At 38.3% G+C, this 19431-nt stretch overlaps 1 protein-coding gene across 6 annotated transcripts in view; it reads right to left on the reverse strand.

The window, feature by feature from the left end:
• The window catches only part of PTPRF (protein tyrosine phosphatase receptor type F), a 630248-nt gene that overhangs the window by 75544 nt on the left and 535273 nt on the right, over positions 1-19431 (reverse strand). For 4 of the 6 annotated variants that reach the window (XM_070745049.1, XM_070745053.1, XM_070745048.1 and 1 more), the window contains 4 exons: positions 11803-11829; positions 4133-4250; positions 1147-1725; positions 718-815 (listed from right to left, as the gene is read on the reverse strand). In XM_070745049.1, the coding sequence (XP_070601150.1) occupies positions 718-815; positions 1147-1725; positions 4133-4250; positions 11803-11829 (822 nt within the window). The remainder of the gene's footprint in view (positions 1-717; positions 816-1146; positions 1726-4132; positions 4251-11802; positions 11830-19431) is intronic. The other 2 variants (XM_070745054.1, XM_070745052.1) reach the window with 1 other exon arrangement.

The following is a 19431-nucleotide window of genomic DNA, read 5'->3' on the forward strand; positions in this document are numbered from 1 at the left end:
TGCCTATAAAACCCACCTCTGTCGTCAGGCATGGGGGAATTGAAATTTCCCTTCCCCCTAGGCTTATAGAATTTATACATGGTATGCTTGTATGTATGAGTGGTTATTTAAATTGGGGTTTTTAAGATTAGATTTGTTTACATTGTCTTTTTATATTGTTGTTAGCCACCCCGAGTCTTTGGAGAGGGGCGGCGTACAAATCTAATAAATACAAATACAAATAATTTTATAGGGTTGCTATCTTCCTTTTTAAAAAAGTATTTTAATAGGCATATTATGTTTAAACATTACTTTAGCTAAATGAATTACTCTGAATAAACTCTCATAGTACTAAGTTTATATTTCTATGCCCTTTACTAATACAGCCTAATAATTCAGCAGCATTTAGGATATACAAGGCATTGGATGGTCTGCCTAGCTGCTCTTTGCTACACTTGAGTGACTGCAACTTAAAAGAGGTAGGAATGAGAAAGGGTGAGTAACTGCAGCAGTAAGACAAAAGCATCCTCCTGCCAAAATCCTGATTTGTCTGTCTGGGTTTACACGCTTAGGTGGTTTCAACAAATAGTGACTGGGTGGCAGCAAAACAACTGTTTTCAGATAAATAGTCTGATCCCTTATCACTTTTATCAAATCAAAGTCAGACTGCATGGAAGACTCTTCAGTAATTACTACACTTAGATAAGGTTTCTATTTTGGATGTTGATCGTTCCTTACCTTGAATGGTACTGCCGATTTATAAGAATCCGGTACTTCCCAACTAAGTAGCACTGAGGTTTTCATGACCGCACTGACACGGAAGTTCTTTGCGAAGACTGCAAATAAAAAGGCTTCTCTTGAGCATTGTCAGGGGAATGTCTAAAGGCAACTGTTATCCAATCCCGTCCTTTCACATCTTAAACACAAAACAGATTTTTCACTTCGTCCTTTGGCTCTTCATCAAAAGAGAAGAGTTACTGAGTACTGGTTCCTTAAAGAAATTCCTTTGTAAAGTTTGCATGACATTGGTTGTGATGCAATGTTCATGCCTATTCTTCCCCTCCTCTATTATAAGGTATAGTAAGACTGAATAAGATAAGGTAAGACTAAATTCACCCATTTTCTATCATAGGAATTCAGACTCTGACCACAGCAAAAGGCACCTACCTTGTTCCATTGGCATCGTTCTTGATTGAATGCTGGGGCTGAGAGGTCCTGCTCCCTTACTAGTGTGGGCTCTAACTTTGATGTCGTAAGTTGTATCAGATTTGAGATTGGTCAGAGTGATCCCTTGTTCCTTTGTAACATTGGTCAGGTTTTGCTGGCTGTTTATGTCTCTATATACAACTGTATAGTTGGTAATTTTTCCATTCCTCTCAGCCAGCAGTGGTGGATTCCAGGTCACTTTAGTGGTGGAGGTGGTAAGCCCAACCACCTCCAGGTTCTGAGGGAAGCCACTTGGTGGCTCTTCTGGGGTACTTATTTCCTTCTCAAACTCCTCCCCTGGACCTGCCCTATTCTTTGCGGACAATTTGAAGATGTAAGTGGCACCCTTGTAAAGTTTGGTCACAGTGTAGTGATCGTCATCTTTTCCAAACTGAATTACTATCATCTTCTCTTCATCGGCACATTTGTATCGCAGCATGTAGCCCAAGAGCTCTCCAACCATCTCTTTGGGAGGCAGCCAATTGATTAGGGCAGTGTTCATAGATGTTGTACTGATCATCATAGTAGGTTTGCCTGGGACTGTGGAACAAAAACAGGGTGTTAGGAAATGTAGACCTTGAAGCACTTAAAATAGCATTAGAGCTGAACTACAAACTGAATCTCAGCATCTACATAGATTTTTCCGAGATTATGTTGCATCGGATTGCAGAGAAATGATCCCATATCTAAATGAATTAGAATGTTAAAAGCATTTTGCACACCTAGGATAGCACATGTGGACCTCCAAAGTGCCCTAAAGTGGTTCAGCCTAGGAAGGGCTGTTCTTCCATTGTAATTCTGAATGGGTAGCTCAGTTTTATACTTATATTTCATACTTAAATAAAAATAAATAATTTATCAAAGACTTTTTTTTATTGAATGGTGGACCCTTGAAGCCCAGAAAAAGAGAATAAGGATTAATCTAGCATGTTATTAAATGATGTAGCAACACACAGAAAAACCAAATTGTAAGACAAATCATTTAAAATGCAGAAGGTACAAGTTTGGTTTTTAGCTTTATACATATATCCAAATTTAACAATTATCCACATTACAACCAAAATCGGTATCTATGGATTGCTGTTCCAGCTGTGTCTTAAATCTAAGTGCATCTATTCAAGCATTCCTGGAACCCCAACATTTTTTCAAAATGTCAGATAATGCAATCTTGAATAGTTTGAACCAGGTGAAGTATAATTATAACGTGGTTATTTGGTTACGAGTATAAGTTATTGAGGGCGTGTCCAGACTCAGCTTTGAAATCCCTGCTAGTTTTATGCAGAGAAATTTCATAGTAGCAGTTATAATTTCACCACCTGTGTGAGCTCCTGAGAGTGTGTAGTGTGCTGCTTGCAATCAAAATAAACTGCATTTAAGATGATGAACTGGTTCCTGCTAGGAATGCTGATGTGATGGCTGTGCAACAACCGGATTCCAAATTTTGCATGTGCAGTACAAATTAAGGGCTGTTCCCATCAAAGCTTAACACCTGCTGTATAAAATGGATGGTTTCATATCTCAGTTACACCCACAACAGATACATCTCTTTTCCCCCACATCAGGTGAAATTGATGTGTAAATTCAACCGCAGCAGAACTATTCAGAGTCTGTTTCCTGCCAAAATAAGCATTAGCCTGTGTTGGATTGTGGCACCCAGAGACAAATCACAACAGCACAGTAATATTCCACATATGGTTTAAGTAGGTTTAGCTAAGTTATGATGATGCTCCTCTGTGAAAGCCATTTAGATTATGGAAAATGTTTTAACAAACTTTACTTCTTTCATTGGATTCTCTGGTGGTAAGGTGGATAGAATTTATATGACAGAGAAACTAAGAGATGGCAGCATTAAGAGGGCACAAGGAGGGATTTAAAGAGGTTTCTATGGAATTATTTTCTAAAACTTGGAACTAATCTAAATTTTTATCAGACTACCTGGCATATATTAGATCAGATGAGACAAATCCATATTTTTTATATGATATAAACTTACAAAAAACTGTTAACCATGAGAGCTAATAAGAAACGAAGGATACAGTATCAAATACCAATAATTAATTGGTATTACAACAGTATTTCAGTTCTGCTTGAGACATCTGCTGTTACTAATGCCTGTAGATTAGAAAGGATAAAATGGACCTTGGACAATAAAGGTCTGTATTTAGTTTGGTTCTATTCACTACCAACAGTTTACAGACCAGGTAAAAGGGGTAGAACTTTCAAATCTTCCCAATTTCTTTGAAGATTTACACTTCTGCCATGACTCCAGCTACATCAATGATTCAACAGCTCAAAAAAGATAGTAAAGTAGGCTTCTCCATCAAGACATATTGTAAATAATAATGATGATGATGATGATGATGATGATGATAATAATAATAATAATAATAATAATAATAATAATAATAATAATTTATTAGACTTGTATGCCGCCTTTCTCCGAAGACTCGGAGCGGCTCACAACAGATAATATAGAAATACAAATCTAATATTAAAAACATTATTAAAAACCCATTATAAAACAGTCATATAATCCAAACAAACCATACATGAAATGAAACAGCTAGGGATATTTCCCCAAGCCTGGCAGCATAGGTGGGTTTTCAGAAGTTTGCGAAAGGCAAGGAGGGTGGGGGCAGTCCTAATCTCCGGGGGGAGCTGATTCCTGAGGGCGGAGGCTGCCACAGAGAAGGCTCTTCCCCTGGGCCCCGCCAGACGACAATGTTTTGTCAACGGGACCTGGAGAAAGCCAACTCTGTTGGACCTAATCGGTCGCTGGGATTTGTATGGCAGAAGGCGGTCCTGAAGGTATTCTGGTCTGATGCCATGTGGGGCTTTATAGGTCATAACCAACACTTTGAATTGTGACCGGAAACTGATCGGCAGCAAATGCAGGCCGCGGAGTGTTGATGAGGCATTGGCATATTTAGGAAAGCAAATGGCTTACCTGCTCCAGTTGTAGCAATCACTTTGGCCTTGCTGCGGGCCCCATCCCCTTTAGTGGTATAGGCTGCGATGCTGACAGAATAGGTAGTTTCTGGCAAAAGACCCCCTATGATGGTTTCCTGTAGGGAGAAAAAAGATACCATATATATCAAGCAAATTGCAAAGTAAATGACTAGCAGAGCCTTTCTGATTCTCAGATCTACTCTGGAGTTTTCCTCTAACCAATTTAAAAGTGTGTTTGGTTTCAAGCTCTTTTAGTTCTCACAGCTAATATATCATTGAAACTACAGAGTTAAAATTACAAATTGGAAAGGCAAGTTTTTTTAGATTATAAATGTAGGTCAAGAAACTTCTCTTTTTTTCAAATGAGGTACACCAATATTCAATTTTTTCCCTCTAATTTGGGCAGAAACCAGAAAGAATCTGGAGACGTTTATAGAACTTTACAATTATAATGCAATATGACAGAAGCTACTTGTGGTCCGATAAGAGAATAGTGTAATTTAGTCAATAAAAAAACCAAGACAATATATCTTAATTGAATGTCACCAGTGAGGAATCAAATACTGTTCAGAAGCTAATAAAAATCAATCATCCTTTAGTGAGGCACTACCTTGTCATGACTGTGCTGCTAGCATGTTCTGAGAAATGTGAGAACTATGCTAAAACTTCAACCATCCTTGACAGATGTGATCAGAAGAAGCAGACAAAGAGTGTCTTTCCCATAAACAATATGGTGAGAGATAACTTACATAAACCCATATTGGATCAGTTATTACTTGGGTCAATAAGACCATGCTTGGTGTTGGAGTTTTGGGACATCTGGTGACAAGAAGACTACAGGATTCAGCACTGTTGGCTGAGCAACCAGGGTCAACAGCTACAGAACTACTGGAAGGAAAAAAATTTCACCCATTGCAAATATAAAGAGACTGAAAACAAAGAAATAATGATTTGTTATTACAAATCCAATAAAAAGAGGATATCTGAAAAAGAATCCACCAGTTCTGGAAAGACCAACATCAGAATCAGAAATAACAGAATAGCAGCTAGCAAATCAGCATCAATTTATAATATGAAATAAAATACTCAGAAAAGTAGAATTAGGAGAATTGCAAAGATCTATCCAGGCCAGAAGTAGCTAGAACAAGAGACAAACCAGGGATAGATTAATGGTAGAAGAAGCCAGCCTAGCTATTCAACCATTCTCATTTCCAAACCAGGCATCCTCTCTTCTAACTTCTCAGAAACAAAGAAACCCCTAACTGGGGGGGAAAAAACCAGGAGGAACTGAAATGAAGAATAACTGAGCATCTAGAATAGCACAAAACCATCAGAATAATTTTGCCTGGTTGAAGCTTGTTAAAAAAGCATCTTGCAAAAGCATTAGAAGATGCCAATACTGTAATATCAAACATAAGCACCACCTCATTGCAAGAAATAAACCAGCTGATGTACAGTTTGGTTGCAATTATAGCAGAACACCTGAGATGCAAAATCAACAAAGAAGAAAAAATAGTGTACCACCGAGATGGAAGATTAAACTGGAAAACAAGATCAGCAAAAAAGAATAGATGAAATTTAAAAATCTGAAGAACAAAAAGACCTAATCAAGAAACAAGGGAAACCAAGGAAGCACTGGAAATAATAAAGCAGCAAATAACAGCTATAGCTAAGATGATCAGCAGATATGCTCAAATTGCACACTTCAGAATCTTCAATTTCAATTGAATCTGAAAAGTTTCTACCAATCCATCAATGGAGATTGCAGTAAATCAATCAATATCTGACAAAGAAAAGAACAGCTCAGTTTCAGGAGCATCTGTGGAACAATCCAAAGAAATATCGTTTGTATGCACCTTAGACAAAGGATGTGGATAAGAATAAAAAGAAACTGAAGTGAAATAGCTTGTACTGTAACAGCAGAAATAGTACAAGAGAAAATAGCAAAGAAGATCAAGAAATGGTTAGCTCCAGTTAAAGATAAATTGCACAGTTTTTGATTGAAATATCTGATTGGTCTATAATGACTCATTGCCAAACAGTTTGACAACATACTGCAAGGATATGAAATGGAAGATTGTTTAACGTCTGGCAAAACCTAATAATGAAAGACCCAACAAAAGGGATTGCACTAAGCAACTAGAGGCCAATTATCTGCTTACCAACAACTTTCAAATTGCTAACCAGTGTGATGGTTGATGCAGCCGAACAGCTTAAAAACAAGCTCTTTCCACCTTGGTAGAAAGGGAACAGCTAAAGAACAAAAGATCAGTTCCTAATTGACAAGATGGTACTGGAAAACTGTAAGAGAATGAAAACCAACTTAACTGTAGTTTGGATCGATTAAAAGAAGACATTTGACTCCCTGCCATCTGACTAGACATTCAAGTGCATAAAAATAAGAGAATCAGTAGAAACTTCAGCAGCTTTGTGCAAAGAGCAATGGCACAATGGAAGACATAGTTAATATCTAGAGAGAAATCTTTCAAAATGATCACCACTACTGTTTGTCATTGCACTCCATCAACAATACTAAACAAGTTAGGCCATGGCTTTCAAGTATCAAAAACATCTGCCAGACTATCCCACCTTCTTTACATGGATGTGGAAAAACACCATTTTAAATAGAATTGCTGCGTAACAGTGACCAACTAAACAGTAAAGATATTGCAAGCAAGTTTGGACTGGGCATATGTGCCATCCTCGTCATCAACCAAAGAAAGGTAGTAAAAACTAAGGAATCAAGATGCCCTATGGAAATAACATCAAGAGTCTGGATGAAGTCCACGCCGACAACATCAACCATGCTGAAGTCAAGAAGAAAATTAGAAATGAATACAACAGGAGAGTAAAGAGAAACTCAAAGTTCAAGTTCAGAGGCAGAAAACCCATCAAAACAATTTCAGTTGTTAGATACACAGGTAGAATAATGGACTGGACTCAACCAAAACTAAAAGCCCTGGATAGGAGGTCCCAAATATACAGTGTTCCCTCGATTTTCGCGGGGGACGCGTTCCGAGACCGCCCGCAAAAGTCGAATTTCCGCGAACTAGAGATGCGGAAGTAAATACACTATTTTTGGCTATGAACAGTAACACAAGCCTTCCCTTAACACTTTAAACCCCTAAATTGCAATTTCCCATTCCCTTAGTAACCATTTAGATTATTACTCACCATGTTTCTTTATTAAAATTTATTTTAAAAAAATATTTATTAAAGGTGGACGAAAGTTTGGTGATGATATATGACATCATCAGGCAGGAAAATCCGTAGTATAGGGGGGAAAACCACAAAGTATTTTTTAATTAATATTTTTGAAAAACTGTGGTATAGACTTTTCGCGAAGTTCGAACCCGCGAAAATCGAGGGAACACTGTAATGACAATGAATCATGCCCTTTCTTCCAGGCAGCAACAAATTCTACTAATCAGGGAAAAATAAGCAGGGGTGGGAGGTTGCAGGTACATGAGACAGGTGAAGAAGAAAAAGGGGATTGGAAGAATATTTGAAGGATAGTAAAGAAGATGCACTGAAGCTAGCCTATCACGAAAGCTTACTGCTTTTTTCCAAAACTTAACTGGTCTACAAGAAAGTCCAAAGAAAGAACAGAAAAGCAACATGGAAAGATAAAAGTATTACATAGTCAGAACAATAAAACAAATGGCAAGCAAATCACATAAGAAGATCTGGCAATGGCTGAAAGCAGGAAAATTGAAGAAAAAGACTGCAGAAGATCATGTCTGAAGAACAGATGAATACAAAGCCAAACCTGAAAAGACAGCAACAAACAGCAAATGCCACCTCTGCAAAAAAGATGAAGAAACAATGGACCACCTAGTTAGTTGCTGCAAGAAAAGCACAGGCTAATTACAAACAAAAGAAGCAACGATGGTGCATTGGAATATCTGCAAGAAATGCCATTTGCCTGCAAGTAAGAACTAGTGGGACCACAAAATAGAGAAAGTCATAGAAAATGAAAATGTTAAACTGCCTTGGGCCTTTATAATTCAAACAGACAGGCATCTGCCACATAACCCCCCCAGGCTTAACCGTCAATAAGAAAGACAAAAAAAAAAATCTTGATAGTGGATGTTGCAGTATCTGTAGATATCAGCATAGAAGAGGAAGAACTGGAGAAACAAAGACCTGCAAATAGAAGGAGAATGATTGTGGCAAAAGGAAGCAAAGAAAATAATAGTAAATGCCTTGGGTGTAACCCAAGTGGAGCACCACTTGAACATCATTGGCATTGACAAAATCAGCACCAGTCAATTGCAAAAGGCAACTTTACTTGAAACATCTTGGGATGATACTTTCAATACCATCAAACATCTGCCTGTCCCAGATCCTTGGGAAGGATTTGGTAGGTAGATAAAAATGGCAAATCCATTCTAAACATCTGGCTGACTGTGTAACCAACCATAATTTATTATGGCCGTTCACCCCACTAAACATTGGGCAGTCTATACAATGCAAATACAGAGTTAAAATGGACAGCCCAATTGAACAATAACAAGTTAGGTCCCACAGAGTGGGCCTTCTCCAGGTCCCATCAACTAAACAATGTCATTTGGTGGGACCCAGGGGAAGAGGCTTCTCTGTGGCAGCCCCGGCCCTCTGGAACCAACTCCCCCCAGAGATTAGAATTGCCCCCACCCTCCTCGCCTTTCGTAAGCTTCTTAAAACCCCTTAGGCCTTTACAATTTATGCATGGTATGTTTTGTATGTATGTTTGGTTTTATAATAAGGGTTTTTAATTGTTTTACTATTGGATTGTCACATGTTGTTTTATCACTGTTGTTAGCCGCCCCGAGTCCACGGAGAGGGGCGGCATACAAATCCAATAAATAAATTAAATAAATAAATAAATAAAGACATGATTAGCCTCACAAACACATTAACCCGAGACTGGAAGTAGAGCCAATTCTTAAGGGCTTTTTGGAATTCCTGGGTACTGGGTATCATCTGTATCTCTAGAAAAACACTGTCCCAGAGGCCATCTAATTAGTAATTTATCTGTTTGGTCTGAAATTGTTAAATGAATCTCTCACCTCAATCTTTTCACTCTAGTTGTTTTAACTTTCAAAGCTTTTCCTTCAGTTTTTACTATGTCTTACTTTCAATTTATATATAAAATGCTTTTCAGCATCATGGCTTATTGAATTTTAATTGCTTTGAACCACTTATGGGAGACAAGCTTTATTTTTAGAAATGCAGTCAAAATTTAACAGAAAGGTTGCTCAAACCAACAGGTTATGCTACGTCACATGCATGTAGTGATATGAAAAATTTCTGTGTTGCAATGTATCGCTTGGATACATGGCAAAAACAAAAAACAAAGAACTCCACCATCAACCCCAGGGCAGGGCAGGAAGCTAATACGACTGTGATTACAAAAAAGAGCAGCAGTTCTAACTGGCAAGACGATTTTTCCTGCCGCAATCTGCAACACATACCAAGCTTACCCCAAAAAGAAAGCATTGGGATGGGCAATAAGATATGGGCGAGGCTGCCAAGTTAAATCATTTGCCGTTATATGCCCAGGTGTTCAATAAAACACCCATCCCATAAATCAGTGTTTCCCAACCTTGGCAACTTGAAGATATTAGGACTTCAACTCCCAGAATTCCCCAGCCAGCATTACCTGCAAATAGATGCAATGAATACGGTATCTGGGGTTTGGTTAGTCTGCTATATGAACACAAGATTTTCGGGGGGGGGGGGATTTTCTTTGGTTTTTGAATGCCTTCATTCTTGGGATGAATTAAATAAGGGTCTTGCATTCACACATGAACGGGCTTTGATTAATGCAGACTACTCATTAACTCTTGTATTCAAGGCCAAAACAAGGCTTCTGTTTAAAAAAACCCACGTGAATTACCTCAGAAATAGTTTTCCCTAGCCACAGTCTACAAAGCCAATTCCACCCACTCAAAGCTGATTAGACACTTCTTTAAAATTGTGAGTACATCAATGAGAAAGGAAAACTAGCATCTCCTGCTTTTCTTTACTATGGAGTTTGCATCTTCCTTTGGTTGTTGTCACAACCAAACACCAATCCATTTATGGCAGTGTTTCCCAACCTTGGCAACTTGAAGATATTTGGACTTCAACTCCCAGAATTCCCCAGCCAGCATTCGAATGCTTTGTAGACTGTGGCTAGGGAAAACTATTTCTGAGGTAATTCATGTGGTTTTTTAAAACAGAAGCCTTGTTTTGGCCTTGAATACAAGAGTTAATGAGTAGTCTGCATTAATCAAAGCCTGTTCATGTGCGAATGCAAGACCCTTATTTAATTCATCCCAAGAATGAAGGCATTCAAAAACCAGAGAAAATCCCTCCCCCTCAGAAAGTCTTGTGTTCATATAGCAGACTAACCAAACCCCAGGTACCGTATTCATTGCACCTATTTGCAGGTAAAGCCCCTGTGTGAAATACAGTTCATTTGCAAATCAACAAGTTGTATGATTTAGTATGCTATGCAAAAACATTCTGACATATTTATTTATTCTCTAGCCAAACTGAGATTCTGTCACAGAATTCTATTGGGAGCAACCTGTTAAAAGGGATCAAAAGGTTTTTAAGCAGATAAATTTTAAGCAGATAATATTTAAAAATATAAACTAAATACACGAGAGCTCTTTACAATTAAATACTCAGGCACGGAATTTCGCCAAATCTGTACTATAAATGGATAGAGCAGGACACTTTTTTGATTTCTCAAAATTGTTAGCATTTCTCCATTGTTTTCATTTAGAAACCCAAATTAAGAGACACCAATCAGAATGCTACAGGAATTAGAACAGGAAAAAGAGTCCCCTTCCCCTGGAAGTTTGCATGAGTGACCTGAATCAATCAACACACATTAATCACGTCAATTAAAATCACATGGAAAAGGAAACTAAAATATATAGCACTACAGGCTATAAACATCGCCCAAAGAAATAGTGAATGCCACAGTGCACACAAAAGAGATACTCTTCCATGCTGTTGGAGAAATTGAAATAGGAAGAGGCAGGAAAGAAAGAAAGAAACACGGAGGAAAGAAAGGTACCATTCCAATGATTGTAGGCATAGGGCTGTCACTCAAACCCCTTCTGACATAGCCTTTCTGTTTAAGAAGGAGTGGAAGTCACACCAGCTAGTTTAAACATTCTCTTTCTCTCTTATTCCCATCCCCAAAGGTAATGTTCAAACTTCTTCCTTCAAATTTATATTTCAAAATTACTTCCCAAAAATTGAATCTGACTGTTTGAATATGATTGTTTTTGTATTGTAGCCTGTATTTCTTGTCAAAGGCCATAGTTGAGTATATTTCATGATTGGGAACAATGAAGTTTAAAGATTATATAAAACTGATTTTGCCATGTAACCAGTTGGACAAGGACAGCAAAGAGGGACTCCTTTCCCTTCATCTGTCTTAAATTGCATTGCAACAAGCAGGAAATAAAGATGACAGAAATGTCAATTGCTCTTCTGCATTATTTGCAATCTAAATGCCAATTTGTTCAGGATTTGTAGCTGGTTGAAGCTCCGGAGTAACTCCTCAAAATATCTGAGAATTGACAGGGATGTTTTGACAGCACTATGCACAAAGATTTAAAGATTTCACAAGATGATCCTCAGAACCTTTTGATCCAAGCAAACACACTAATAAATTGTACTTACGTGGTCAGCAGAGTCCTTAAGCCTCAACTGACGAGAAGGAGGAAAGAAAATGGAGATAGAATAAGGGAATGGTGAGGCAGATTAACACATTCATACGTGAGGTTTGGCATTAGCAAGATCCAAATAATATATACAGTTGTTCACAAACGTATCTCTAAAAATATAAAACGCATTAGAACTTGATATATAACTTGCTTTCAACTGTATTAGTTCCCATAACAAAGCTAAGCAAGAGAGGTTGGAGGAATATTCTGGGCATCAATCTGACAAAATCCCTCCAATCTGCTCCATTGAAGAGACCAGCCTGGGGGCAATACCTATGGAGATAACTGGGGTGCAGTTTTACTTTGTTATCTGGAAGGTTTGTGTCTGAGGAAGTGGGGACTGAGGAAGTGGACAGGTCCTCATGACTGACCCTTCCCACATGTTATTGTGGTTAGCTCTGGCCCTGCTCCTGCCCCAAGGACTGTGGATGTGGGGGAGACATCCATGTGCCGCAGGCCTGTTTTGCTCCCGGTGGAATCTGCTGATGAAGGCTCCTCTGACCAAGAAGACATGAGTGACAGGGAGGAGGAGAGTGTGGCAGACAGCTCAGAAGAAGATCAATTATCTAGCTCCTCCTTGGATTCAGAGCAAGAGTTAATGATACAGCCACGCATGCGGAGAGCGATGCATAGGCAGCAACAACTGAGAGTATTATCAAAGAAAATGAGGCCACCTGTGGTTGGGTGGGGCTGTGGTAAGTAGTGAGGCTGCTATAAAGAGCAGCGTGTGGGTTTGGCCATTGTGGAAGATTATCTGATCATTGTGTTTCGTGCCTGCTTTGCTGACTTCAACCTTGGTGTGTTGCTTTTTCCCCGCTTTGAAACTAAAGCAGAGCAAAGTGTGTTTCACTTTGTGAAAGAAGGACTGTGAATTCCCTCACAGCTGCAAGCTAAGTATCTCAGAACTGATAAGGGACTTGTACTAATTACCAGTTTGGAGACGAATGCTCTTTGCTATACAAAAAGAGGGCTTAGTTTAAGTGAATTTTCATTATAAAGAACATTGTTTTGAATTTTCAAACATGTGTGTGTCTGAAATTTGTATCTGACTTTTCGGGAGGATTCTGCCAGAGAGCTCGACAGAAAGCATGTACAGTATATTAAATCCATGTCTTACCAGTGGTGAAATTCCAAAAATTTTCCCTACCAGTTTTGTGGGTTTGGCAGGGGAAGGATACTGCAAAATATCCATTCCCATCACATTCCAGAGAAAGGATACCCCAAAATCCCCATTCTCACCCCACTCTGGGGAGAGCCAGAGGTGGCATTTGCTGGCTCTCTGAACTACTCAAAATTTCCACTACTGGTTCTCCAGAACCTGATGAAATTCATCCTGGTCTACATGCAAACACCTTATTCTGTTTCTTCCTTCCTAGCAAAATGTATTCATCTTTATTCATTTCCATTCCTAAATCAAAGAGGAAAGGATTGCTGGTTTTTAGCTGCTGTATTATATAATGACAATTATTTTTACTTATAGATAGATATTTAGTTTATTACATGTTTTGGATTATTTCCCAAAAGTGGGTTTTAGGATAATGACATTGCTAACAATAACAATCCTTCCCCCAAAAACATTATGCAATAAATATATTAAAATGTGACATATACATCAGCACTGTTGGTGAATAAAGCATTCACAACCCCCTCACAATTGTACAATTACTGTATTTCTTAAAAGAAAAGCATGGAAAGATGTAAAATGAGCCAGAAAAATGGCGGTCCATAATCAATTTTAAGTTTGGGTTTTTAAAACAGTTAATCTGTCAACTTCAACATACTACAATCTTTCCCTTTCATCAGATGAACCACTGGTTTAGGAGCATCTCTGTGATGAAATCAGCTACAGCTAAATGTTTGAATTTATAAAACTGCTACCTACCAGATAAAACAGTTCTCTGCTAAAACAGCCCAATTGCTTCTTAAGTATTTAGTGTCACTGAATAAGATAAATGGCTTTGAGGGAACCATAGGCCTTGATAAAAAAACAATCAACCGCTGCTACTGCTTTGAGAGAGGTAACCAATGCAAGCAGAGCTAATGTTGGCAATTGATATCACCAAATCTACAGTTTTAGTAAGAGCACCAAATAGATTAGCTTGACCAGGACTAGTTTAAGATTTATTTTCTGCCCGGTCTACAAACTGTTGCAAAGAAGGCCTGCCCTAATGCTACACACACACACACACACACACACACACACACACACACACACGACTGTTGAATGCACATTCTTTACTTTAGCTGTCTGATTAAAGAATTATGGTGCGTGAGTTGGGCAGCCACATAAATCTACTTAATAAATAAAATAAAATTCTTTTTTTAGAGCAGTGATTCTCACATGGATCTTGTTAATGAAGCCAAACTGAATAGTCAAATAACTCTCTTTCCAGAAGAATAGTTGCTACCCACTTCTCAAGAGTGCAACAGCTACTTTAAAGTCTTATTTCTGAGTTTATCTTATACGTTTTCAATCAGTAGACACGAGTTAGACAATTAAATATCCTCCAGATTTTTTTGGACAATTTTCATAAATTTCAGTGAATCTCATTAATCGCAAGAGTTGAGGAAGTCATACTCAGAATCAGGAAGATGCATCACGTTGCCTACTGTATGTTCTTATTTTATCTTATTTTAGTCTTCAGAGAGGGGCAGCATAAATATAATAAATAATAATAATAATAATTATTATTATTGTTATTATTATTTATCCTAAGTAAAATGCTTTTCTAACTGGACAATTAAAATGAATACACTATGGTCAAGTATCAAAATATTATGTGTCTTGGAATCATAAATACAAATCAAAATATCCAAATATGTTCACAAAATATATTTGTACACAAAGCCCAGAGTAGAATTTAAGTGTGTATGTACAGGATGGAACACAGCAGTGTGATTTCTCTGATATTGAGAATCCAAAGTTATTGTCAGATTAATACCTTTAATTAATATATTAGAAAAGGGCTGTTGCAGCTTTATACTTAGAAAAGCAGAATATGTTTATGTGGTAAATAATACAGTGGAGACTACTGTCTCCTGAAATTTGTAATAATACATACAGGCAAATTCTTGAGATAAGGTCATGCATGTCTGTCCATGTAGGACACAATAATTGATGTTGTGTTTTTTAATAAAATTTTAATTGACTTTTATAATAACAGTATAACAGTATAATAATTGATGTTGTCCTGCTAGTTACTTTTCTCTTACAGAGAAATCAGTTAACTAAATTTGAATGAAAGAAGGAATTTGTAGCACATTTTAAATTTCCATTTTATTACTTTTAAATGCAGAAAGAAGAACAGTATTTTATATCTGACAAAATGTTCCTCTAAATAATTTTTACCAATGTGCAGTAGTGAGATGAAGGGAAAAGAGGAATTAAATTACAGAACAGTATAATTTATCAACACAATGTGGAAAGCTCAGTGCATTTCTGATAATCTTCTTTAAATTTTAGATAATGCAATATTATCCGAATGGTCAATATGAAAGCTGACTGCATTTTCGATGATAAAGTTCCCAACATTTTAGAGGGTGGTATTATCTGAATGGTTTTCTGGCTTTATGACTATTCTCAGGCAGCTGGATCAAGTACATGATACACTGCTACACCTTTAGCCTTCAAGCCTTTCACCTGACTCTGTTTGCAGCTTTTCCATCTGTCTGTTTATCATCCAAGAACACCCACCCATATTAAAAAAAAAAAAGACAACTGCCTCCAGGAAGGACAGATTATTGCAATTCCCAATCACACTGTCTGATTCCTTGGATGACATCCAGAATTAGCCTGCACACGTAGTTGACTTATTAATTTGCTAGGAATCCCTTGCTGTTTAAATGTACCCCCAGTTTAGCGCTTATGTTTCTACAAGAAACAATGGCTGGAGACCAATTGAATAGCCTAACAAATATGTGTGAATAGTAAGAACGAATCCTCTTTCCAGCAGAGAATTAATACAAATCTCATCTGACAAATAAGACAAATAGGAAGCTTTGCACGGTCTTAGACTATTATACTGCATCTCTATTTGTTGAAGGACAGGTATATACAGATTCCATTTTTTTTCAAGAAATAAAAGGAAAGTCATGTTAATGAATGATAATTGTGTGTGTGTGGGGGGGGGGGGGGTGCTCCGCTACGTGATCCGGCTTGATAAATTGACAGTTAAAGCTTGAACATTAATGAGTAGTTATGATTGTCCTCTCTTCTCCCCTGCTCTCCCTCAGGTTTGCCCCACAGAAGCCTCTCTTATCTTATCCCCTTCTCTCCCTTTTAGGTGGGGAGGGGAGTAGAATGTCAAACTCCTTAGTACGGGGTAGAATGTCTAAACTCCGAGCCCGCAGGCCAGATGAGTCATGCACTGGCCACGCCCACTGGCAGTTGGAACAGAATTTTTCCAGGTGGGGAGGGGGAGTAGAATGTCTAACGCCTTAGCATCAGAGTTAATTACGTCACATTAATTACTGTATAAGAATTACTAATGATCTGATGGTCATTTCAATAAATTCTTCCTAGGTGCCTTTTGGCACCTAGAAGCCAAAACAACATACAATATGTGTGCACATACATGGCGAATTTCAGGTTTGTAGTAGCTGTAGCATGTGCAGCAGCCACACCCCGGGCAACAGCTTTGACAGGCTGGCCAAACCAGGCTGAGAGTAGCCGATGGGTCATTGAATTTCGGCGAGATAGGGACTTGTTTATCTCGAGCATATGAAGACAGATTATGGCGGACTGAAACCTACTATAATAGGTCAATAGTCATCAAGGCGGTCTCTGCAAGCGATGTGGTACACTAAGAGCACTGCAAGATATGAAAGACCATAGGAGAAGGGAAACTCTGACTGCAAACCTCCACCGCTTTATGGCTATATACATAATTGGAAAAGGCTTCAGGAGTAAACCTTGAGGCAAAATCCAGAGCCGGAGTACAGCCACGTTCTGATAATTCCTTCAATGTAGCTGGAACCAGTCATAATAATAATAAATAATATTGGCCTTTGCCATTCCATTGCATTATTTCAGAGATGTGGAGAGGGGGGAATCTGCTTCCTGGGTCTCTCCTCCATACTAACCTATCCAGGCTTCATGCACTAGGGAATCCAGAGCATTATACCATGGTCTTTCACGACTGAAGGATGCCAATGCTATCTATTTGTCTGTCTGGTTTTTTTTGTTGAAAATAAATTTGAAATAGATCTATACTAGTCTCCCTTCCTTCTCATTATCAGCAAAAATATGTTACAATTATTATTATTATTATAGTTGGAGGAGATCCTGTAGGTCATCTAGAGCAAACCCCTTCTCAGGCAGGAGTCCCTATACAAGTGATGGTGAACCTTTTTCCCCATGCCGAAAGAGCATAGGTGTGTGCTATCACGCATGCGCAAGTGCCCACACCCATAATTCAATGCCTGGGGAAGGCAAAAACAGCTCCCTCCCTCTGGAGACTGGAAACAGACCGTTTCCCAATATCTGGTGAGCCCAGTAGGCTTGTTTTTCCCCCTCCCCATGTTCCAAAGGCTTCCCTGGAGTCGGAGGAGGGTAAAAACACTTCTCCCCCACCCCCAGGAGCCAGAGGCTCTCTGGAAACCACCTTGGCACCCGTGCCATAGGTTCTCCATCACTGCCCTATACCATTTCGGACAAATGGCAGTCCAGTCTCCCCTTGAAAGTCTCAAGTATTTGAGCGCTCACAATCTCCGCAGGCAAACTGTTCCACTGGTTGATCGTTCTCACTGTCTTCCCTATTTCCAGGTTGAATCTCTCTTTGGTCAATCTACCTACCTACCAATCGTGTTTTACACAAAGTTAAAGATATCTGTTCTACTGTGACTGTTTCTGCATGGACTCTTTTACTTTCTTATACAAAATGTGTGGCTCAATGGGTTCAATTAAAATTATTTCATCTATAGGAGATTAACCATATAGCTTATTAAAGAGCAAATATTTAGCCCTAAAGATAGCAAACCGATGAATTTTACCAGCTAAAGGGACAACTTTCTCAAAATCATTGTTATCTTCCCAGATAGAAGAATGTTCAAAAGATTCATAAAAATTCTGATGATCTAATCCAAGAAATATATTCCTGTGCTAATAGGTTCTTATTTTATTTCTCCTTCATTCTTAGGCTGGGCTTTATTTTCTAGTGTATGAAAGGTATGCGTGATTTATTTTATTTTCTTATTGTTTGCTGTGCTTTGCTCCCTGTTGAGAGAGAGATAAATAATTCAACTATACTTTGGAAGCAAATCAATTAGTCTGTGCACTTGTCTTGTGATTCTACTGGGTGCCATTAAAAAATCTAGCTCACAACTGATCACCTCCAGCTTGCAACTGTAGAAACCTCAGGAATTACAGATTTTTCCCCCCAGCATGAATCCTCTCCCCCACCCTCCCACCCATCCCTCCTGGATCCAAAAGCTATTCTGTCTTAATAAGTAGAAAAACTACAACAAATAGTGTCAAGCCGGTGCAGAAGTTGATGAGAAATTAACGGCCTGCCACACTATCTAAAGAAGGCCTGATGTTAATGGGAACTTAGGAAAGGTGATTTTCACGATGGATCAGATGCAGTCAAAAAACCATTCTTTTGAGTGTATGTTTATAAATAGTTCAAAACTAAGACTTAGTTTCTTCTTTATTTTAGTGACATTATGAGTACTACTACTTACACTAAGCAACTCCTGACAATATATTCAGTTCCAAAGAGATAATAATAATAATAATAATAATTTATTAGATTTGTATGCTGCCTCTCTCTGAAGACTCGGGGCGGCTCACAACAATGATAAAAACAATATTATAATGGCACAAATCTAATATTAAAAAACTAAAAACCCTATCATAATTAAAAACCAAACAGCACATACATTCCAAACATAAATTATAATAAGCCTGGGGGAAAGATGCCTCAAATCCGCCATGCCTGGCGGTATAGGTGGGTCTTAAGTAGTTTACGGAAGACAAGGAGAGTGGGAGCAGTTCTAATTTCTGGGGTGGAGTTGATTCCAGAGGGCCGGGGCCGCCACAGAGAAGGCTCTTCCCCATTGTTTAGTCGATGGGACCCGGAGAAGGCCAACTCTGTGGGACCTTATCGGCCGCTGGGATTCGTGCTAGGCAATGCTTATATTATCTTGCTCCCTGGATCGCACTAAGAAGGACCTTAGATTTCTCAAAAACTATTTTATTCTAGTCAATCCTTTCCTTACTTGCTTTCATTTCAGAAAGTTCTTTGATTTGACAAGTCATTGTCAATCAAATATTAACACTTGTAGTAAAATACAGAACCAGCAATAAAGCATAAATTAATTTCCAGCATACTACTGAAGAATCCCAGACTTTCCATTTAAGATGACTTAATTAACGTTAGGAGGCAATTCTGAAACTCATTTAATCCATTTTTAGCGAAATTAGCAACATTTAATAACACTTAACCTTTTGGATGTTATTCAAAAAGCCCATTTAGTTGTATTTTCCTTAAACCTATTCCAACAAATTGATTTCTTTAGATTAATCCTATCTTTTCATTCATTACTTGAATTTCATTATATGAGTTTATATTTACAATCTCTAGTT

Source organism: Erythrolamprus reginae, chromosome 3 (genome assembly GCF_031021105.1).
Source record: "Erythrolamprus reginae isolate rEryReg1 chromosome 3, rEryReg1.hap1, whole genome shotgun sequence".
Classification (NCBI taxonomy): Eukaryota; Metazoa; Chordata; class Lepidosauria; order Squamata; family Dipsadidae; genus Erythrolamprus; species Erythrolamprus reginae.